Source organism: Pagrus major, chromosome 24 (assembly GCF_040436345.1).
Source record: "Pagrus major chromosome 24, Pma_NU_1.0".
In the NCBI taxonomy this organism is placed as follows: domain Eukaryota; kingdom Metazoa; phylum Chordata; class Actinopteri; order Spariformes; family Sparidae; genus Pagrus; species Pagrus major.
In genome coordinates, this window is record NC_133238.1 from 644,440 (window position 1) to 669,506 (window position 25,067).

Sequence of the window (25,067 nt, forward strand, 5' to 3'; positions counted from 1 at the left end):
TGGGTGTGCTTTTGGACCGTACTGATGTTGTAGACCATGTCGCTGACCCACAAATCATGTTCTCCAGACAAAAAAATTATGCAATGTTTGTTGGTACACACCCAAGCACATCAGCATCATATTTTGTTAGTATGATGAAAAGTATGATCCAAAACATATTCCCTCTCAAACCTGCTGTCAAAATTATCAAATTGATTATCATTATTATTTATCTTACCATATTGCTCAGACCTACAAATCATAAACCCTTCTTTTCTCAATTTTTTTTATGTGATTACTTGATAATGTGCATTAAATCAGAAGGAAATACATATAAAACTCTTTTTTTCTCTCTTCACAGAGCAACCAAAAATAGATCAAATGCGTTGGGGCTTAATAGGTAGGAATTGCCAGTGATGCGGCAGCTCCTTATTTGTGCAATCTGTGCGCTCTATTTTATTTATTAGTCCACTGAATCAGGTAAAGCTGTTGACAAGAAATTACTTTTTTGCTGTGGCTCCTTTTCACCAGAGGGTGGTGCTGTTAGCACAATACTGTGCCTGCTTGAGAGGAATGTTTTTGAATCTAAATTTTGCTTATCACCTCATGAAACCTCAGTGGAAGCACCAACTGACACTTTTTGTGCTCAGCTCTTTAGTTTGTAGGGCGTACATCTTTCTTGTTTTCTAAAAAAATCGATGCCCTGTACCCTATAATTTTAACTCCTCTGCAACATTTCTTTAATTTAATAAGTAGTTATTAATAGTATGAAAACTGTATTAGATAGAAGTGTATTAGTGATTGAAGTGTCTGTCTCTCTTGTTGATCTCCAGCACGATAAAGAAGAAATACATGCTCCACCATTTCTTCCAGTCTGCCATGTTCACATCTTCTAAAAGCATGTTATGTATAATGTAGTGTACTGTTCCTACAGTAGTACTTGTGGCCTCTCATTTCTTGATTTTCGTAGAATTTTGTAGTAGTATGGGCCCTTATTTATCTCACTCTTCCTGCCATTTCTTTTTCATTCATTTCATTTGATTTTACTTTAACCTCAACCTCGCGATATTTTATGGCCATAGGCTACCACTTTTTCTTTTTCTTGTTGCTCCTTTTGTATATTTACCTGCCAGCTCATATCCATTGACACCAATATGTGCAGGAATTCACGACTTCAACTTCTGCCATCTTAATTCCGAATGTTGTTTGAGCTATGTCATTGTACATTGTAGTCTAAATGGATGCATATTAAATACTGGATAGCGTACAACTGGAAGGCAACCTATTACCGACCTGTCACGTTTTAGATGCATCTGTATGTTCACACATTCAAATAATTTCGGCACTAAGCTTACCGACAATATCTTTGTCTGCATTTTTCCCTTTTCCCTTTTAACTGGTTTAATCTAACGTCCTTGGATTAAATTGCCCCTTGCTGTTCTAGAGTACATGGTGGGATGCGTGACAACGTGGCACCGAATAGCCAATAAGAATTTATCACAATGTATTTTAATACGGTGTCCTGCTTTTTATTGGTTAGAATCCCCTTTAGGGATTTGCTGATTGGGTAGCTGAACAACATGACCCTCCCTGACGTTGTTATTTAGAGAGTGCCAACGCGGACTGATATGCTGTTCACAAACTACAAAGGGAGGTGTCGCGAGAAGCACCAGAGAGACTGGTGAGTTTGAATTGTATTTTTTTTGTCTTTCTTCTGAAAAGATATACGAGAATAATTGGTTTGCAGCATTTCAAGCAACACGAAGGAAAAGTCTAAAGGTGGGTTTAATGATGGGATTCATGTAGTTTGTGGGGCCAGGGGAAATTAAGTCATCACATGCTCATCTTATCACTGTAGTATATATGTGGATTTTAGCTCAGCTTTTCACTCTGTGATGACACACATCCTGTAACAGTAGTCTTGGAGTTTGGTGACTTGATTCTGTCAATAAAAGGTTTTCATTTTGTAGACCACAAAGAGTCCCTGTCAGTGGAGTGATGTTTGACTTTCTCAGAAAGTCCAATAGCTAGTCTGATTTTGTTTGTTTAAGTATCTTATGACATGCACAGTAAACAGTTATTAACTAATAAGTTCATAAATAAATACCATTAGGGTTTTTTTTATTGATAACTATAAGCAGAGGCAGAATGCAATTATTTTCACACAGTAATTATCATACATCTGCCAACACTGCAATAGCAGAGGAATGCCAGGCCCACATCTGTTATCTTGTCATAACATATATTAAAAATGTAATTATCATTCGTGGGGGTGGGGGGTGTAACGGTATCCTTTACTTCTGTAAAAGTACTCGTACCACACTGAAAATACTCCACTACAAGTAAAAGTCCTCCATTTGAATGGTGTTTTGATGTTTTTTTACTGTGTGTAATTGTACTGTGGTAGATGTTTAAAATTGAGCCTGCTTACTTGTTTAATCTACAGCAATGCATTGCATTCTATAACGTCATCATATGTTTCATCCTTCAGTTTATCACAAAAATGTGAAAACAACAAAACAACAACACATCTGGACATACAGGGTTTTTACTGGACAGGAACGGGAGGAAAACTGAAATCTGAAAAGTAACTAGTAATTAAAGTTAATTACAAATGTAGTTGGGTAAAAAGTAGAGGATTTGCCTAAAATGTACTGCAGTAGTAAGTATAAAGTTCCATAAAATGGGTATAGTCAGGTTAAATATAAGTAACTTAAATTTTTACTTTTTTTTTTTTTTTTTACTTTAATTTTATTTGCCCTCTGTATGATGAATAAGGCCAAAAATGCCATAATGTATGATGATTTGCATATTTTGTGATGCTTTCATTAGTATTTGGTTCTAGTCTACAGTGTCTCGTTCTAATTCACTTCCACATGATCAGGATAACAAAGTATGGATCTTAGGCCTCATGTGACCTCAGCCAATCATGCTTGGTGTAGGCTATGATGATGAATGTGATTCGTGAGCACAGCTGTTGTTTCCTCCTGATATGGATTTAATCTCCTCAGTAGATGCAATCTGGGTTAGATCGCCTGAACTGCAGGCTCAGGAAGAAGGTGGTTTGAATAGTTGGCATGATCAGAAGAAGATTAAATAAACTCCAGATTATCTGAGTAAACTGTTTAATGACAAGAGAGAAGATGCCAGGAGACATCCAACAGTCTTTATTCCCTCAATTTGTAACTGACTAATGGTAGGCGCTGTGGTCTTTTATTCCCAGCATTCCAGTCAGTTTAAAGTAAAACTGAGCTGACAATCCTGCTCTACAGTAATTTAGTTTATGCCATTATGTTTTATGCTATAAGTATTATGTTTATGTTCTTACTTTAGTTAGACAATAGTTATATTCTACTCTTTAATGTTATATTGTATTCTATACAGAGCAGTGTGTATTTTCACTCTCTGCATTCGTCTCTGTGCCTCCCCACCATGCTCACTCTGTTTTCCCTCCTTCTGTCATGGTTTTTGTCTTCACCACACCCCCATCAGTCAGTTATGTTGCTGCTGAAGTCACTAGCACCCCTTTGCATCCTGGCTGTTGTTGCCTTTGCTGTACCTGCTCAGGAGAAGCGCATTCATCACCGCACTGATCTAAGTGATCACGCTCACAATGATGCTCACGGTTTCCAGTATGACCATGAGGCCTTCCTGGGCAAGGAGGAAGCCAAGACCTTCGACCAGTTGACTCCAGAGGAGAGCAAAGACAAATTAGCGTAGGTATTAGTGGCCCGTAGCATACTTTCTTTCTAAACTGTTCAGAAATTGCCGCTTCTAACACTTCAAGCTTTGTGTTTAGTTGTTTTCATTTAATCATCAGGTTTAATTTTGTACTGCAGACATTATTTCCATTGAGGTGTGTGTAGGTCAGAATTTGAGGTTGTATTTTCAAAAAGTGAAGGGAGCAGATGTTTTCAGTCAACTTTATATATTTATGCATAACCTTGACCCCATCTCTCCCCACAGAAAGATTGTGGACCGCATTGATACTGACAAGGATGGCTACGTCAACCATGCAGAGCTGCACTATTGGATCAAACACCGGCAGAGGAGGTACATCGAGGAGAATGTGAACAAACACTGGAATGACTACGACATGAACCAAGATGGCAAGATAGGCTGGGAGGAGTACAAAAACACCACCTATGGCTACTATCTGGGTAACTCTGTGAAAGATGTACCTCAATTCTGATGTGTCTTACTGCAGCTTGGAGGTCTTCATCTAGAAATTGTTTGAGGAAACACAAGTTTCTCCTACAAAGGCACATTTTTAAAGCTATACTCATTATTGAACAAAAACAACAACAACATGAACTCTGCTTCACTTAACCAGTGTGCTTAAATGCAAAATGTTCAAAGTAATCAGCCAAGATAGCAGCTAATGACAGAGTAAAGCCTTGACAGGTTTCTTTCAGGTGATGATATGGATTTAAAAGCCCTCACTAGAAAACTCAAAGAATTAAGATTCTAGCCAGAAAAGCTTTTTTTCTGGACAAGTGAACTCTTCTAGGTGGAGCTTTAGTTCAAAGTTACCTTGACTATGCTCCCATCTCCTGGACTACAAGATAATCTAAACACCTTAAAAACAACCTACAAACGGCTCAAAATAAATTGATAAAGGTTATATTAAACGTTCATCCATGTACATATCTTGATCCAACAGATTTTAAAAAGCTTAAATGGTAGACAGTGGAAAAAAGAATCCTTTACAGTATATGAAGATGCTGCTCACTTAGGAAGAGAGTAATATAGAATATGTGTGTGTGTGTGTGTGTGTGTGTGTGTGTGTGTGTATGTATATATATATATGTATGTATATATGTGTGTGTATATATATGTGTGTGTATATATATATATGTATGTATATATGTGTGTGTATGTATGTATATATATATGTGTGTGTGTATATATATATATATATATATTAAAAAAAGAAAAAAGAGGGATTATACACACACACACACATACATATGTATATATGTGTGTACATATGTTAATATATATATGTATGTGTATGTGTGTATAATCCCTCTTTATTCAGCAAATGGAACAGTTTAATTTGTCTTGGGTTGAGATTATTGGGCCACAAATGTCACAGAATGAAATTTCAGACTCACCTGGAAAATAAATTTAACGAAAACATGTCAACTCAAGATCCCTTTTTAGCTGTTCTGTAGATTTTCAAATAATGCTCTTAATAATGACTACTACATAAAGGAGACCCTTTTTAGGAATAGGCATCTGAATGATTAACCACACAGAAATACCTAAGGAAATGCGGTCGATAATGAACACTAGAATGCCTGTGTTGCTAAAAAATAAACCTTATTTTCAGATGAGGTATTTGATGACATTGAAGACAAGGCCACCTATAAGTTGATGCTCATCCGGGACGAAAGGCGCTTCAAGACAGCAGACCGAGATGGTGATGGTATTGCCACACGTGAGGAGTTCACTGCCTTCCTTCATCCTGAGGAGTTTGACTACATGAAAGATGTGGTAGTGCAGGTAGGATCTACACTCAAACCACCAGAAACTTTGTTAATAAGTATTTTTAGCCATGCTAGCAATTTGGTGGACATTGTACCTGGTAAACATCAGCATATCAGCACAAGTCAAATGGTAGGAAAACATACTGATAGGAAATCAGTGATAACTCATTAAGTATAGGGAACACAAGGATGAAATTGGATAAAAGCTCATTTTGTTGAGCTAACTGCTGAGCTGCAGGAAAAAAATCATTCGACCACAACATTGCTTTACAAAATAGACAGGTCAGTGACAGCAGCTGTACTGTGAAATTTTGTATTGACATTAAAAATGAGTACAAAGCATCTATTGCCACATCTAAATGAACTGCAAATATGTACTTACACTGCTTGCTGTGTTACGGTGGTAAAGTTTCATGTTTAATGCAGCAGTAATGCAGCAATCTCTATTAATCTATTCGCATTGATTTCCACATCAAGATTGTTTTATACCCTGGGGGTTAGGGTAGGCCCTGAACTTCAGCTCTTCTTAAGTGCTAAAATCAAACCAGGCACACAAATATAATTACAGTGGACATTACACATAGAATACTCTCTCTTTGGGGATTTAAGATACGCAGCCTTGTTTTCTCATAATGCGTATAGCCCGACAGCTTTGATACTGTTTTTGACAACAATGAAATGGTACACTGTCCCTTTCATCACCCCCTCCTCACAAAGCTCTTAATGTTCAGAAATCTTTAAAGAAAATTACTTGGTCAGTACACTGACTACTTTTTAGCAGAAGAAATGGACCTCTATGAGAACTAATTCATTTTCTTTTTTAGGAAACTGTGGAAGACATTGATAAGAATGGGGATGGCAAGATCAATTTAGATGAATACATTGGTAGGTGACTCCCACTTTATGTCTGATCAACTATCCCCTCCACTTCTAACCTGGAGGCAGTCTGTCCTAAATGTGTGTGTACTGCTTTGGCTTGACAGGTGACATGTATACACCAGAGAATGGGGAGAGGGAGCCTGACTGGGTCCAAACAGAGAGGAAACATTTTTCAGAATTCAGAGATACCAACAAGGTAAAAACTGCTCAGCTATTTTAAACTGAAGTGCTTTATCAGTTTTGGTAACTTTGTCAACACAGCAACATGAGATTGTTTCAGTCCCAGTAGTTAGAGCGGCTTGGACATGGGAGAGACCATAACTAGTGGCTTGTTGTTACTTCTATTTCTTTTGGAGTTTGACACTTTTTGAAAAATAAAACCAGCCCAGGAATGTCTGCTTCGCCTTTGACACTTCCAAGTTGTTACGCTATGTTAGACGAGGTGAGGACGCAAACGCAGACAACACACAGGAGGCAGGAAATGGGGAAACAAAAAGTGAGCTTTATTTAAATAAAGCTGAAAGTACAAAACACAAGAAATCTAGACAAACCAAGAAGTATCAACTAAAACTTAAACAAAGTTCAACCAAAAAGCAAAAGTTCAAATCAAACGAGAAACCAAAATCAGAAAACATACCAAACAGGAGACACGAGGAAACACTGGGGAAGAAATGCTGGGAGGCAACACAGGGGGGAGACGAACCAAGACAGAGAAACATCTAACCACAGGGACCTCATGGAACAAACTGACAAAGACATGAGGGAGAACAAAGGCTATATACACAGACACACTAACGAGGGGATCAGGAACAGGAGGAGTGACAAGGGAAGAGGACAGGTGAGGGAACGAGGCCGGAAAAACACTGGGAGAGAAAAAACACACAGGAGGAACTGAAAAGCAAGAAGTGACACAGAAGGGTGAAATTTCCAAATAAAACAGAAAACACAAGAACAAGACACTGAATCATGACACAAGTCATGTAAGCAGCTGTTGAGCCAAAGCGCAGGGCTGTTACTGGAGTATGTGACTTTTGCATCTTTTGCCGGAGCACTGCAATGAACGCTTGTGCTATGAGAGAGAAAAAAACCTGCTAATGACCAAAAACTCAGTGAATCTCTCTGTCTTAACAGCAGGGGCAAAACCAAATTTTTGCATTATATATTTTTTTTATTTAGTTTTCTTGGCAACATAGCTTATAGGTCACACAAAATGTTTATATTTGATATGCTATTAATTAATTTAATTAATTTTTTTAATTTACATTTTGGCTGTTGATATTTTCATATAAGCCACTCCTCTCTGCTGTGTAGTTGTTGTTGTTTTTTTGGTGGTTTTTAGCTAGCATGCAGCAGTTTTCAGATAAGTAGTTCTAAAAACACACTGTCCACTACCTGCTTGGCACCAATCAGCAGACAGACAAGTTCATTCAATCATTGGGGGAAACTTCGACCATCAAATAACGTCCACTAAAAGTTGTTTTTTTTGACACAGACATTCTCAGATTGTTCTAATTGTCTAAAAACATTACAGAAAGGATCCCTACAAAGATACTGTATACCTTTTTGTTTAAGAGTAAGATCCTTTTTGTTGAACCAGAAACAGCTGCTATGTCGCTCTCAATTTTAATTAAGGGTAATTTTATCAGCGTGTAACACAGTTCATACAAAGTTGACAGAAAAAGCACAAAATACACCCAAACTATCTGGGTTCATCTTTTCAGTGTAAAACTCAGTCAAATCAGTAGGGACCTAGAGAGAGGTCAGACATTAGGCATGTAAAGGCAGAATATTTTCACATTTCGATATAAGCTGATGAAGGTTCTCAGTCATCCAGGTCATGGTAATTCTAAGTGCTGTATCCAAGTTGTCTACAATACAGCACTTAGGACATCCCGATATACACTGTCTGGCCCAAAAAAAAAAAAGTCACCACCTGGATTTAACTAAGGTAAGAGCCTTCCATTGGATAATTACTGCAGTGATTAAGATGTTTCAGCCTGTAACAAGTTATTTAACCCTAACTGATGCAGTGAGTAGCTTTTAATTTCTTAAACAACTGTGTCAGAAGATATATCCTTTGTTCGTGGAAAAGATGTTACTCTGTTTCAGAAGGGTCAAATTATTGGCCTGCAACAAGCAAAGAAAACAACTAAGGAGATTGCTGAAACTACTAAAATTGGGTTAAGAACTGTCCAACACATTATTAAAATCTGGAAGGATAGTGGTGAACCATCATCATTGAGGAAGTAAATCTTGAATGATCGTGATGGGAGATCACTTGTACATTTTGTGAAATCAAATCATAAAAAATTAACAGCAGAACTCACAGCTATGTTTAATAGTGAAAGTAATAGCATTTCCACATGCACACTGCGAGTCCAGAGTCCAGACCTTAACCCCTTTGAGAATCTTTGGTATGTGCCGGAGAAGACTTTACGTAGCAGCCCTACTCTCCCATCATCAATACAAGATCTTGGCGAAAAATGAATACAAATCTGAATGGAAAAAAATGTTGTGACATTGCATAAGCTTATCAAAACGATGCCACGGCGAATACGTGCCATGATCAAAGCTAAAGGCGGTCCAACAAAATATTAGTGTGTGACTTTTTTTTTATGCCAGGCAATGCGTTCCTGTAATGAAGCTAGAAAGCTTCTTTCATTAGACCCTCCTTACGTTGTGAAATCCATGAAACTTCACGGCCCCACTTCGGAAGCCAGGCTTTCTGGTCAGTCTCCAAGCCCAAGCTGGGGAATCCCATGATGACATTACCATGACATATTGAGGGTTATTTCCTTGATAAAGCTCATCGACAGCGACAGAAGACATTATACAACTGTTTTCACAAGCTTAGTCTCACTAACCAAACTGATCTTGATGTGAAATAGTGATAAAATAATAAAAATAATAACATTTACACACACACACATGCACACGCACGCACACACAAGAAAACAGAATTTGCAACCACACTTCCTCTGTCACAACTTCAGAAGAAAATTTTACAGCTCTGAAACACACTTGGATTAATATTTAGAGGTGTACATCTCTTTGTATGTGCGCTGTAGCAAAACTGCTAGTGAAGCTCATTGCTGCGATTTGTGAAGAAGTAGCTGGTGACAACATGTGATGTCTGTTACACAGGATGGCTACCTGGATGCTGATGAGGTGGCCCACTGGATTTTGCCGGGAGAGGTTGACCATGCTGACAATGAAGCCAAACACTTGATCCATGAGACCGACACCGACAAGGTAGACTGCCAGTGCTTAAACCTGCAAAAGATGTGATATATTTAACACATCATAAAAACTGAACTACATTTCGTTGTATTCTCACTGACCTCATGGCATACATTAAGTATGTATTTACACTGCTAGTAATTAATTCATTAGGGAACTTGCATTGCAAGTATGTGGCAATGTAATTACTGATGACATGGCAAACATTAATGCTTGAAAAAAGATGAATCTTGTACTTTTAATTTTTTTACATGAAAGGTTTGTTGCAGAGTTCTAGATTGCAAATATAGATATAGATGAATGGAGACTAGCTTCCTGGAGGGTAATATAGAAGTATATAAACTTTAAGGATAAGGCTAGTTATATGTTATATTTTTCTTTTTGTCAACAAATCCTTTGCAGGACCAAATCAACAATGAGCAGATCCTACTAAAAAGTATTTTCTGTTAATCTTGATATATCTCTGTCTGTGCCATTGTTCTCCAAAGCACACCAGTGAGCCACACTGGGTTTTCACACTTAAAGGAATAGTTCACTCTAGAACGAAATTCAGTCATTATCGACTCACCCTCATGCTGATGAGAAATCCGGTGTAGTTTTTTATTCCTCAAAGTGCAGCTGGAGACCCGCGGGGGTACCGTCACGCAGCAAAAATCCATATAACGGGCGTCAATGGTGCCCGAGACGAAAAGGTCCATAAAACTACACAAAAACTTTGTAATATTCCTCCATGCTGCTCGCCCGCTGCAATCCAAGTGTCCTGAAATGGCGACATCCAGAGTTTACTCGAAACGACGTGATTTAGTACGTTTTTATAGCCTAAACAGTCACTATACTATATTTGCCTGGAGGCATGCGAGTCTCCCTCACACCCACTCGCACTACGGAAGCCGTAGTCCAAAGTCAAAGTCCTTGGACATTTTTCTTTTTTCTTTCAAAGTTTCAAATCACTAGTGCAGGCAGATCCCTCTGGTGTTTGTGTGTCGCGCGGTCGCTCACAGCTGGATGTAAATACCGGTGTGTATCTATCGCGAGTTCTCGTTGATCTTGTCTGGCGCGGCTTCCGTAGTGCAAGCAGGTGTGAGGGAGACTCACATGCGCACGCGAGCGTGCCTCCAGGCAAATATAGTATAGTGACTGTTTAGGCTATAAAAATGTGCTAAATGACGTTGTTTCGAGTAAATTATGGATGTCGCCACTTCAGGACACTTGGATTGCAGTGGACGAGCAGTATGGAGGAATATTACAAAGTTTATGTGTAGTTTTATGGACCTTTTCGTCTCGGGCACCATTGACGCCCATAATATGGATTTTTGCTGCAGGGCGGTACCCTGGCGGGTCTCCAGCTGCACTTTGAGGAATAAAAAACTACACCGGATTTCTCATCAGCATGAGGGTGAGTCGATAATGACTGAATTTCGTTCTAGAGTGAACTATTCCTTTAAGTAAATTTTGAGTCAATCCCATATACACCATCCTTCTGCTAGAAAGAAACTCCAGTGACTAGCTGGTTTAGGAAATTAACAAGCAATTTTTAATGAAGTGTTATATTTGTAAATATTTAGGCCTACTACATACTACTACTTCATGGGATTTGTTAACAACAAGAAAAATAGAGAATATCACTAGCCTTATACTATTAAAGTATACGAAGAGTTATCCTTTTAAAAGCCAGCAGTAATGTAACACTTAATTGCCAATCTATCAGGTACACCTAGCTATCTTTCACACCATGTAAAATACTGTAACAGCATCTCTGTAGCTAAAGCTTATATTTAGTGTTAACAGTAAATCAATGTAGTTTGTAATGGAAAGTCAGTGTAGATGTACTTAACCAGAAAAACAGAGACATCTTTATTATTCTCAAAATTCCTTTGTCATACAAGCAAAGTCTCATAATCAGACTAATGTAAGAAATAAAATGCATTAAAATGTTTTTATTTGATTTATATCTCTTTCAGCTCATTGGCTAATCTTCCAAGAGTCCATATTAAAAACACATTTAAGCATACCATAATTCATAAATATAAGGCATGATTGTTGACATACACATATTATATCATACAGTCTACATGCACACATTTAATTTCCATACATTTTCAAGAATACTCTAATGTGAATATATACACATATTCATTTACATTGTTCACATTAATAGCATACCAATACTCCACAACATATGAACAACACAATAATATAATGATAACTAAAAAAAATAAAGTAAAATATGTAAGTATTAAAAATAACTACAACTTAATAAAAACTATGAATGGAAACTGAACTGAAACTCGTTGGCAATGTACTGAATGTAATAATAAAAGTAGGACAGGTACAGGTATTTAGCACATTAGGTCAAAAGTGTACTGATCCATGACTTTTCTGTGCTGTCAAGTATATCAATTAACATAGTGTAAATAATTGCAGGTCATTGTGGGTTAATTATTAACAAGCTTCTCTCTGTGTCTTGTTTTCTGTTACTCCTGTTGTTCTCCACCCTATGTTTTCCCTCCTCCTCTTTCTTTCAATCAAAATCCAATAAAAACCAATGTTGGATGGAATCTGCTGATCAAACAACAGGATGAGAAAATAACCAGGAAGGAGATTCTGGCCAACTGGAACATGTTTGTGGGCAGCCAAGCGACCAATTACGGGGAAGATTTAACAAAAAGGCATGATGAACTTTGATGAACTTTCAGAAATCTCATTTGGGTTAATATTTCACTACTTTGGAGAATTTGGCTACAGTGGTTTTGAGGTTTGGAATTGGACTCAGTAAAGTCAATGAAGTAAACCCCTGGCTATCATGGACCCAGCACATCCACATCCACCCAGAAATACTAATCCATTCAAATTTAGCATGCACTCACATACTGTGTATGTGAATACAGATGATACTGATGATCCTACACACACAGTTCTCATGCGATTTTTAACTGACATGCATATTCTCATAGATAACATACTGCTTTTGTCCAGTGAAAACTGTATCCCCAAAATATCATTGGCATCTAGCTGAAACAATGCCCTTTTTCCACAAGCCTAAGAGGTACAAAAGTACACTCAACACATGGGGTTGTAATTGTTCTGTGGGGATACAGAGTTTTCACCCTAGACAGACATGGTTACACAATATCTCAGAGGGCATATGGATTGTGAACATTTTCTGTCAAAATCTGTATGAAATGCACAATTGGAAAAAAGGAAGAGGGTTACTTTTTTGGGTTTTTACTATAAAATAAAGTCTTGTTTTTTCTAAGTGTTATTTTGTTTGCACTGACTACTCTCACATTGCTGTATTATATGATTGTTATTCTGATAGTACTATAAGGCGGTGTAGCTCTCTACTTGCGTTTGGTGGTTTCTGGCAGATTTTTGACTATTACAATAATTTCCTGCCGACAAGACATTATATGGGCTCACTCGGTTAATTACTTGAAGTGCAGCATTAAAGCTATAGTTGGTAATCCTGTTCAGAAACACTTTTTGTTATACTGGGTGAAATGGTCCTTCCATCCTGAGAGTAGTCAATACATAATGTGTTCAGAAAAAGGAACAAAAAAATCAGACCTCTGTGGCAGCTGCAGGCCTGTAAAAACTCTGACCAATCCCTGCCTCTCGGTCCGAGTGGAAAGAACGTCCTGCCCACGCCCCCCTCTGTCCCTCCTTCCTCCCTGCATGCACTCATCACGTGTCACCGTTGCCGGAAATATTCAGCACACTCCATACCAAGTTAGCAGGAGAGAACAATGGCAGAGAAAATGCAGCCAAAAGTAGCACTTCCAGCGTTACTTGTAACAGCTCGCCCCGCTAAACGGGCTAAGAAAAGAAAGCCGGAGGCAGAAAAGGCTGCAACGAAAAAGGCTTTGGATAAAGCCAGAGGAAAAACCAGAGTCAACATCAGTTCAGCTTTTGAACGGTGGAGACAACTGAGGGAGCTGAAGGGCCTAAGAAGTGATGCAGACGTTGCTGTCTTTCTGTTGGACAGGTAATTGTTTTGCTTCGGGGGGATTTGTTATTTTCATGAAATATGTAACGTTAGCCAACTTAGCTACTGAAACACTCGGCTCTCCTCTGCCCTGCTGACTCCTACTGTCAGATGCGCGTTCAAGTTTGTGGGGGCACGGCTTTGGACGGAGCACTGACGGGAGTGGGAAGAGGGGGTGGAGCTTAGAGGAGGTGCCACTTTCAGATCTTGCTAGCTCTCCAACATTACCAACTATCGCTTTAATCTCCACCTCACTTACATATTATTACAGTGCCATGATGTGTTTGATTAAACATTACAGCTGCTGTAAGCATTATTTTCTTATTAAAATACGTGTTAAATGTCTGTCTATATTTCAACAGTTATCACTGTTATGGAGTGTTTGGTCAGTAACCCATATATCTCCTCCCCTTGCTCATGCAGTAAAAGAGAAAATAAATGTTCTGGTATATCTATCCACTTTATCCAATCAGGACAAAGAGCTCCAGAAAGAGGTGGTCCTGTCTGCTTGCGGAACAGGCAGGCAGGTCAGGGTTACTTGGATGAAATGGGCCACAGTGTAATACTTCTGGACAATTTCACACCATCAAATTACATCCCTGTTTTGCCACTGTTAGTTAGTCTGAGATTTAGTCTAAAATAACTGATATAATCCCTACAGATCTTTTTATTAAGATTTTTGTTTTAGCACAAACAGCCTCGCCAAATGCACCAGACTCGATTGGCAGAAACAGTAAATTTATTATCATGAAACTTAAAGCCAGACCAGATCAAACTCAAACATTCTTGCTCATGTTTTCACTGTTCTAACAATCACTAAGTCTGATATGGTCGAGCTTAACCCTTATTTTACAGCCTAAGATGTATCAGGAGAGAAGCAAGATACATTTATCGGCTCTGTACAGGAAACAATCACTTAGTCCTGGTGCAGGGTCTGAGTGGTTGGAATAGTTAGCTAAAAGTATTTAAGAAATAGGCAGGTAAAAAGTAAAAGATACATGGGGCTGTCAAACTGGTTACATACCCAGTCAGGCTCAAGAGCTGCATTTTTCTCATCAACCTCTCGGACAAATTTGGCTCTTTGCCAGAGAGCTGCGCTTCAAAAAATGTTGGAATGGCGGATACATTTTTTCCCTTTTGTAATCTCTGTGCTGTCCCTCTCTCTTAGAACTTTAAGTTGTTTACGTTTTTGTTTCTGTTATGTGTTTGTTTCTGCTAATGTAGTCTACAACTGGTCTTGGCACTTTCTAATTCCCATGGTCACCTGACTTATCATCATCATGATACGGACACAGCCAGCAAACCAATTAATTTATTTTTTCTTATTTGCAAATTAAGTTACTGTGCAGTCATTATTCACATTCCAACTCACACACACACTCAATTTATTTGATTTGAGTAAAAACCAAAAGCAAAGACAGAATGAGGCCACAGTTGATGGGGTTTTGGAGGCCCCCTAGAGGTCGGAGGCACCAGGGCACCGGCCCAAATCAGCCTGTTGGTTAATCCGTGCTTGGGAACAGGGTACCATTTACCAGAGCAAACGGCTCCTGTGAGACCTAGTTGACAGGGAATCTGCACCACTACAATACAATAACAACTAGGTCCTGTAACCCTGTGACCCATTTTCTAGAGGGTCCCTGTGTAAGGGGTCTTGAAGGAGAAAGTTTGGGTATTAAAGTTTTCCTGCTTGTACAGCCTACCTACATGTACCAGGATACATAGCATGCAGCCTCCTGATGTTCCACCCCCAATACCTCCCAAACATGCCCAGCATGTGGAGATGGGTGTTTCAAATGGGGATGTTTACTGTTATGGCCAGCTTGAAAGGCAACATGAAGAGACACAACAATGAACTGGATGCCAACAGAACATAACTTTATTTAAAAAAACAACAGCGTAAATTAAGAAGACAAAACAGGTCACTGGGTCTTCTGCCAGGAAGCAGAGACAAGAGGAAGCTTGTAGGGTAAGGAGCCCCTTTTATAAACCCAGCCCACCACTTCACACAGGTGTCCTCCATGAGTCATCTTGGAGCTGCACCTAGAACAAAAAGACCTCAAAGACACGGACACACACTACAATAGTCGAGAGAATAATGCATAACACTCCCTCCCTTAAGATGACAACCATGTGGGTGTCATCCGAAGGTACGCTTGAAGCATCAGCCACAACATTATCACACCCCTTTTTGTGGTGGATTTCTACATTGAAATTCTGGGCCATAAGGGTCCAATGCCTGAGCCTTTGATTGCTGTTGTACATTTTGTTTTAAGAAAACAAGAGGGTTGTGAGCTGTAAAAACTTTCACCGGCTGTGGAGTTGAGCCAATGTACACCTCGAACTGTTGAAGGGCCCAGAGCATGGCTAAAGCTTCTTTTTCAATAGTGCTATACTTAAGAGGGGTGTGCAGCTCTCCCTTGCAAGACGATCAGATACATATCTAGATACATGGTCTACAAAATGATTTAGGGACGATTTGATGTGTATCGATTCCAATTTGGTACAATACGATACATTCCAATACAATTCTTTGTTTCATGTAGTCATTCATTTTCTATTATAAATTACAAAAAGCCAATTATATAAAAGTGGCATTGTTTACCTTCAAATAGATATTTCAAAACTGACAAGGGAAGACCAGGGAATCCTATGTATTTTTCTTACTATTATGTACTACATATATACATACATATGTATATATACATACACACATACATATATACACATATATACATACGTATATATATGTGTATATATATACGTGTGTGTATATATATACACATGCGTGTATATATGTATATATATACACACACATACATACATATATATGTAACCCAGGTCCCATGTAGTTATAAAGCTAGAGTGGTTAATACGATGAGACTGGGCCCGTTGTAGAAAAATACAACTATTTTATATATAACTTTAATAATGTATGTAATTTTAATAATGACCACCACAACTGTACTTTAAATGCAATAATCCTCACAGGTATTTATTTATACAAAATGAAATCAAATTTAAATGGGAAAATATTTTCTTATAAAATAAATGGCAAAATTATGTTTTATGTACTAATGAATAGCTTCCTTTTTCAAATAAAACTCAGTTTCTTAAAGTTGTTACTTCATTAGTAATAATAAGTGTATAAAATCACACCTATGAATAACAATCAGACAAATGTTTATTACCAGTAATGAACTCAAAAGTTGAATTCCTTAACTAAGCAACTGTCAGTAGACAGCAAACAGTGTGCAGTGTGGTTCAATTTAGTACATAATTTCAGTAGACAATGACAGTTAACAGTGTGCAGTACTACCAGCAGTCACAGAATACAGCTAATGATAGCAATACGTTCAAAAGCAGAAAGTTCATAAGTCCTTAAAAATAAAATGAGCTATAGGTGCCATGACTACCTTAGACCTTGCTGAGTTGTGGCTGGAAAAAGTATTTTATCTCCATGTCTTTGTCTTGCGTGTTCTTGCTAGTGCTAGCTTAACAGGTCTCACCATGCCATCTCACCAGGTGAACATTTGTTGCGCTACCACTGTAATTAAACGCTGTTCAACAGAGCTAACAAACAGCCTGCTTTTTTTCTCCAACTTTTTGTCCTCATTAGAAAATCCAAATCTCTTCCAAAAGGTGCATTGTAAAACTTACCGACGTTATCAGACTTTTGTTTTTACCTGGCAGGCAATGTTTCCCTTACATTACTGTGACGCATCTCGTGACAGTCTCACGCTGACCTTTGAACTTTTACGAGAGTTTGAAGACGCTGTGAGGAAGTAGCAGCATAGGTCCGCCAGAGGTCCGCATATTGGTGAAGTAGTATCTTTAACTTTAAAACCATTTTCCGATTCATATAGGTTAATTGTTACACCCCAAATACTTATATTGGGCTGCAGAGAGCTTCTTAGAGAAGTACCGCACTGGGTGATCAGTACTGGCGGAATCTTCCTGTAGCAGTATAGCACCAGCCCCAGTGCCACTAGCGTCGACCTCCAACTTACTGCAAAGTCTGGAGCTGACAGCACTGGGCAGCTACAGAGAAGAGCTTTGACAGTAACCAATAACCACGAGAGCCGCATGGAATGTGAGAGGTTTGGATCATATAATGACACGTGCCAAAGTGTTTTCACATTTGAAATCTCTATTGGCAGACATTATTTCTTCAAGAAACCCATGTCAAACGTAAATTTGAAAACAAATTGAAGGTCAACTGGATAGACCAGATATACCAGGCTAACTTTAGTGCCAAAGCAAGAGGACTGGCCCCTTTATCCATTCATCCACTGTCGCTGACCCTGAAGGGAGGTTTTTAATTGTATCTGGCTCTTTAAATTCTATTCCAATTACACTTGTAAATGTATATGGCCCCAACTTCGACAGCCCACTCTTCTTTTAAAAGGTTTTCAATAGCATATCAAACTTGTCTGATAATGTTGTGATCGGCGGAGATTTGAATTGTATAATGGATCCTCTCCTGGATAAACAATTTTCAAAAATGCTTCAAAAATCAAACTCAAGCATTCGCTTAAAAACATTAATGGAAAGCTTGAATTTAGTAGACATATGGAGGCTCTCACATTCGATCGACAGAAACTACTCTTTTTTTCTCCCCAGTCAACAATGCATATGCTTGAATCAGAATCAGAATCAGAAATACTTTATTATCCCCTAGGGGAAATTGTTTGTGTACAGCTGCTCCCATTCAAAGCTCAGAATATGTAGAAATAACAATAATAATAATAATAATAGTAATAATATCAATATCAACAAAAACAAAAGAAAAATACAAGAAATGTACATATACAGAGCAATAATGACACACTCAGAGCGAGGAATTAAACAGTTTGATAGCCACAGGCAGGAATGATTTCCTGTGGCACTCTGTGGTGCACCTTGGTGGGATCAGTCTAGTGCTGAATGTACTCCGGTGGCTGACCAACACGTCATGGAGTGGATGAGAGCCATTGTCCAAGATGACATGTAACTTGGACAGCATCCTCCTCTCTGACACCACCGTCAGAGAGTGCAGCTCCACTCCCACGACGTCACTGGCCTTGCGGATCAGTCTGTTCAACCTTTTTGCGTCCGCTACCCTCAGCCTGCTGCCCCAGCACACAACAGCAAAGAGTATAGCACTGGACACCACAGACTCATAAAACATCCTGAGCATAGTCCGGCTAGATGTTGAATGACCTCAATCGTCTCAGAAAATAGAGACGACTCTGTCCCATCCTGTAGAGGGCATTTGTGTTCTTAACCCAGTCCAGTTTATTATCAATGTGGCCTCCCAGATACTTATAATCCTCCACAATGTCCACACTGACCCCCTGGATGGAAACAGGGGTCAACGGCACCTTGGTCCTCCTCAGGTTCACAACCAGTTCCTTGGTCTTTGTCACATTGAGCTGTCAATGGTTCCGCTCACACCATGTGACAAAGTTGTCCACAACAGTCCCGTACTCATCCTCAGCACCTTCGCTGATACATCCAACTATTGTTGAGTCATCCGAGAACTTCTGGAGATGACAGGTCTCTGTGCAATAGTTGAAGTCTGTCATGTAAATGGTGAAGAGGAAGGGAGAGAGGACAGTCCCCTGTGGGGCCCCAGTGTTGCTGACCACTCTATCTCTAACTCTAACTCTATACTGTGTGAAGTTGGGCAGCACTGTATCTATGGTGACGTGGTTGAAGTCACCTGAGATAGCAATGTCCTGGTGCAGCCATGTCTCCATAAAGCACATTAAACTACACTCCCGGTACTCCCTCTGACTCTTGGCTAGTGCCGTTAGCTCCTCCATCTTGTTAGCTAGCAATCTCACGTTACCCATGATGAGAGAGGGGACACTCGGCTTAAATATAAATAAAGAACAGACTACTTTCTGCTGGATTCAAAATTGATATCAATATACAATTATGTACCACCCCATTTTAATATCTGACCACGCCCCACTGTCAATGAGGTTAAAGTTAGGTGAACAAACATTTAAAAATGTTCAATGGCGATTTGATGCAATGCTGCTAAAAGATATGGAATTTAAAAATTACCTAGACAAACAGATCTCCCACTTCATTTCTGAAAATGTAAATGTTGAGGTCAATGATTCAGTCCTATGGGAATCACTGAAGGCAGCTACAAGATATTTGTAGCTAAGAAAAAAGATAATAATCGGCTTAGAGAAATAAATCGGGACTTAGAAAACCCTTATAAAGAAGAATCTTTATTTTGTCAGTTGTCTTTTACATGCGACATGCAAACACACCCGAAATTAGTCCTCTGCATTTAACCCATCACTAGCTACACATTGTATGTACACACACTGCAAACTAGGAGCAGTGGGCTGCCATGACAGGCGCCCGGGGAGCACATGGGGGTTTTGGTGCCTTGCTCAAGGGCACCTCGGCAGTAACCCAGGAAGTGAACTGGCACCTCTTCAGCTGCCATATTATTACCACTTCCATATTATGGTCTGTAGCTGGACTTGAACCGGCCACCCTCCAGTCCCCAAGCCAAGTCTCTACCGACTGAGCCACTGCCGCCCCTAAAGCAAATCCCTCTGATGCAACTCTGGAAGCAATCACCAAGTTGAAATTTGAGCATAACACCATATTAACAAAACGTCTTGGCTCCATGCTCTGCAAAACACAACAGAATTTCTTTGAATTTGGGGACAAGCCACATAGCCTTTTAGCTAGACAACTAAGGCAAACACAAGCATCCTGCGCCATCCATAAAATCAGAGACAAGAATGGCAAATTAATAACGTCCCTAGGTGAGATTAACAAATGCTATGCTAAATTCTACCACAACTTACATAAATCTAAATGTTCTGTCACTCCAGAAAGTCTCAATGAATTTCTAGCAAAATTGTAGCTTCCTACGCTGGATGCTGAAGCAGTGCAGGCTCTAGAGGCCGCGATAACCCTAGAAGAGATCACATCTGCTACTACGCAATTCCCAACTAACAGAGCCCCTGGGCCAGATGGGTTTAAAATTAAATTCAATAAATCATACTTTGCATAGCTGTCATACTGAAAAAAACAGGGACCCTCTAAATATGTCTTCCTACCGCCCCATATCCCTGCTCCAAATTGAAATGAAGATCCTGAGTAAAGTGTGTCCAACAGGCTGTGTAAACACATTCACAAACTAATACACCCTGACCAATCAGGCATTGTACCTGGTCACCATATTTACTCTAACCTACGCCGTCTTTTCAACATAATGTATCATGACCACAAAGAGGAGTGTGCTATCATCGCTTTGGATGCAGAAAAGGCATTTGATCATATAGAATGGAAATGTATGCTATCAACCTTAAACCAATTTGGCTTTGTCAAAAAATGTATAAATTGGATTATTATCATCTATACTCAACCCCAAGCCTCCATTATTACCAATGGAGAGACATCGCACCCATTTGACCAACAGAGAGGTGTCCGGCAAGGCTGCTTGTGCTCCCCACATGTATTTAATTTATGCATCGAAGTGCTTGCCAGCCAAATAAGAGCAAACCCAGATTACAAACCCATTCAAATACATGAAACAAACCACCACCTGTCGCTTTTCGAGGATGACATGACATTGTATTTATCGTGCCCCGAGGTGACCCTTCCCCCTCTATTATGCTTAACTGAAAAATTCGGCAGCCTCTCAGGATACACTATTAATTGGGACAAAAGTTAATTGCTTCTATTGTCGGATAAAGTAGATCTAGAGTTTCTACACACAATGCCCTTCAAGATTGTATACAATCAAATCAAGAGCTTAGGTGTTATTGCTACGCGAAAATATGGAGATCTCTTAAATTCCAACTGGGAAAGTCAGATCCAACAATTGCGCCATAACATTGAATTCTGGGATACATTACCAATCTCCCTAGTTGGTCACATTAATGCCCTAAAAATGGCTACTCTCCCTAGATTCCTATATGTTCCAATGCTTACCGGTCTATATTCCCCTATACTGTACTTCAGGAAACTGGACTCCATCATCTCCTCATTTATCTGGAACAACAAGATAGCGAGAATATCAAAGAAGCATCTATGCAAGGACAAATTAAGGGTTTGGAGAGAGAAAAGAAAAAGTTTTGCTATTCCAGACAGCTCCCTCTGCATGAGGCATTGAAACGTAGCCGGGGGCATTGCACGTACCAAATGCCATAACTATGTGATCCATGACTGCAGGAATCTGTCTCGGGCTGTTGAATTAACTATAGATTTTTGTCCTGCATTTTGTTAGCGTGTGTCCACGGACACAAAGAGCACAGACAGATCTCGAAAGGGAGAGCCACAGTTCGTGCTCTCTAAACTCTGCTTAAACTGTCTAAACTTGGCTGTGCTGATAAAATACAAACCAAGAATCTGTTACTACACTGCCTATAGAAGTAAAAGTAAGCCTACTCATTATAAGTTTCGTCAGAGTTTTTTTAGCCTTGTTAGAAGGATGCCCTAACATGCTATGAGGAACACTTTAAGTGTAGTTCTTAGCTAAAATAGAGAAAGCGTGTGTACCAGAAGTCCCCGCCATTTCGTTTATACGATGAAAACGGATGCTAAAAAACTCTGATGACACTTTTAATGAGTAGGTTTACTTTTACTTTTATGGTACTTTTAAGATGGCCCTTGCATAAAAGTAAGTTGTCTATTCAGTAGAAAGAAACAAATATTTTTGAAACTGAAGCTACATAACCAGATAAAACAGAGAAAGGGGGCTGTGTTTTTCCCCAGCTGGTATCAAGCAACATATTACAGCAGGCCAACAGGCCACTACACTATGTTTCTGAAAAAGCTGCAGGTAATGTCATATATATTTTCCTCATTTAGGAGGTATTTCACCCTCTCATCCCACCTGTTAGTGATCAGGATGATACTTTCTATGACCATCCCGCCTGATTCACGGACCGAGAATCATGCACACAGAGGGGTGGGCAGCAGCGCTTCTCCTTCTCCCTGATAGGCTCAGGGGCGGTTCCTCGTATGGGCAGCCGCCCAGGGCAGCATTCATGGAGGGGCGGCATGAGCACCCGCACAAAAAGGTGCGTCTAATGCTGCTGAGAAAGACTCATATACAGAGGTTGTGGAAGAAGGGGAAGGGGGAGGGGGGCGGCGGAAAGTTTCACCTACTGAACCTCAGCTCTCCCTACTGGTGCGGGGGAGCGGTGAAGCAATTTGTGTGTCACAGCAGCCAAAGGATAGTTCAATATAACAATAAGCAATAGTAATAGTAAAAAATAAAAAATATAATAAAAAGGTAAGAAATAGAATTGTGTAAACATAATATGTACAAATATAAACAGTGTAACTGTAGACAGTGTGGGCAGTGTATTGTTATTAATAAATAATAAATATGAGTATGAAAATTGCCCAGTTAGTGCAAACCAAAATGAGAAATGAGTTATGTATACATTCATATTAGATTCATCTAGTGCACAACTAAGGCGAAAGTAGTAGGTGAAAGTCAATCACATCACGAATTGCTGAAGGTGAGGTTCGCCCAGGGTGTCGTGCAAGCTAGGAGCGCCACTGGGACAGATGATTGTGAAACGGCGGGGCAGAGGGTCCAGCAGCCGAGGATCACATCCCTGTCCCTCAGCGAAGACGAGTGCCACTGTTTAATATGTGTCCTGGCACACCTGGCTCTTAAAGGGAATGGGAGACTACACTCAGGTTGGTTTGATGTACGCCCTAAACACACTCGCGCACTGTGCTTTAGACCATGCACTATAGACCGTCTAAATAGGGCCCATAGTCTGTTTCGCTCTGCTTTCCTCAACCACATAGGGACCTTCAAGCTTAGCTTGCAGTGCTGAACCAGACATGGGAAGAAATGCCAGCACAGAGTCTCCAGTCTGAAAGCTTTGTTCATCATCATTCTTATCAAAATGAGCATTTTAGATTGGGAGATTGTCACAAGCCCAATTCACACTGCCCTTGGAGTGCGGGAATCATGCCCGATTCTCCGCATCGTCATCTGTGTGAAAGGTACAGATGCAGAGAGGGGGGACAGTTTCGCTGTGGCTCTGATGCGTCTCTGGAGGTAGTATCAGAGCCGCAGCAGAGGTGAGTCAGCGTCTGTGTAGATGGATAAGCTGGAGGCGGGGAGCGGGGGCATGTCGATCTGATGGTGTTCACAGTCTGACAGCTAAACAGATCCTTCACTCATCAAATAAAAGAGAAATCACCTGCAAAGCAACATTACAGGACCAAACAACAGTACTGTGGTAACTGGTAGTGTCTTTGGCAACTTACATTAGGAAAAAAATACTGCAGTTGTACATGGAAAAGCCTCTGTCATCCTGTCTGTCCTACTGACTCCGTCACATTTCTGCATGAAAAACAGTGTCTGTCCCCGACCAAAAACTTAACTAACTCACCATGGGTTGTCTCCTTCCACTATTGTGTTGTTGTAGTTACTGAACTGAAAAAAATCACTGCGACGATCAGCCCTCCTGACCAAGACTTCAGTGAACTCAGACAGCGTAATTTAGAGTGACAAACTTTGTCACTTTCCAGGATGCATGGTGGGTCAGGATCTTGTCGTGTATCGACTTCTTAATCTTTGTTTGTCCAAAAAAGTTTTTCAGAGTTTCAAAAAGTCACCAATAAAAAGGAAATAATCTCCAGGAGTCCTCCAAAGCTGAGTGCAGTAATGTTTAATTGTCAACAATTAAAACATGAGGTCATACAGACAAAAGTTCATCCGATACAACCCAACTTCTCAATACAAAACATATTCCTTTTATTCACTAAAACGGGGGCTGGGCACCATGGTTTGTCTAATCCAGGTTCGTCCTTTTGTTTTTGTATCAAATTTTGCTGACTTGGGAATTTTCCTGCATGAGGCAAAAACACGTGCCAAAACCATGTCTGCATTTGTCGACATTCGGCATTTCCTTTGATCTTCCTTGCTCGACAAAAATCTACATCAGGGTGCCCCTTGAGGGGAGTTTGCAGGCTTTTAAACTCTGTGTGGGTGTGTCCTTAGAGGGTCATTTAGGACACGTGTGAGCTCTTGAGTTTCAGAGTCATTAGGGCCACTTGTGGGTCGTTGACCCAACCAGCCTTCATGTGGGTTGCTAGGGCTAGGGGAGCCCAGGTGTAAATGGTTGTTAAGCTGACTGGGGAGGGAACTCAGTACTGCATTGTAGGTGGGTGATAAGTAATGTCTTAGGCCACCTCCTCTTTTCAAAGACGGCCGTTCCAGTTTGACATAGATGGATTATTTTACTCCTCTTTCAAACCATCTGTCTTCTCTGGCCAAGATGTTTACATTGTTATCCTCAAAGGAATGATTTGTCTTCTTCAGATGTAAGTGGACAGCAGAGTCTTGACCTGAGGAGTTGGCCCTCCTGTGTTGTGCCATTCATTTATGGAAAGGTTGTTTTGTCTCCCCAATGTAAATCCGTGCATTCCTGGCTGCATTGAACAACATAAAGTACATTACTCTCTTTATGCCTGGGTGTTTTGTTCTTAGGATGGACATG

General features: G+C 39.8%; 1 protein-coding gene across 3 annotated transcripts in view; it reads left to right on the forward strand.

The window, feature by feature from the left end:
* The first annotated feature begins 1,569 nt into the window (after nucleotides 1–1,569).
* The window catches only part of rcn3 (reticulocalbin 3, EF-hand calcium binding domain), a 28,601-nt gene continuing 5,103 nt past the window's right edge, over nucleotides 1,570–25,067 (forward strand). The window contains exons 1-8 of one of the 3 annotated variants that reach the window (XM_073462230.1): nucleotides 1,570–1,660; nucleotides 3,472–3,695; nucleotides 3,946–4,139; nucleotides 5,315–5,487; nucleotides 6,296–6,356; nucleotides 6,455–6,546; nucleotides 9,495–9,602; nucleotides 12,168–12,259. In XM_073462230.1, coding sequence (XP_073318331.1) covers nucleotides 3,478–3,695; nucleotides 3,946–4,139; nucleotides 5,315–5,487; nucleotides 6,296–6,356; nucleotides 6,455–6,546; nucleotides 9,495–9,602; nucleotides 12,168–12,259 — 938 coding nt within the window. In that variant the 5' untranslated portion in view covers nucleotides 1,570–1,660; nucleotides 3,472–3,477. Of the gene's footprint in view, nucleotides 1,661–3,471; nucleotides 3,696–3,945; nucleotides 4,140–5,314; nucleotides 5,488–6,295; nucleotides 6,357–6,454; nucleotides 6,547–9,494; nucleotides 9,603–12,167; nucleotides 12,853–25,067 lie in introns of those variants that run through there. The other 2 variants (XM_073462228.1, XM_073462229.1) reach the window with 2 other exon arrangements.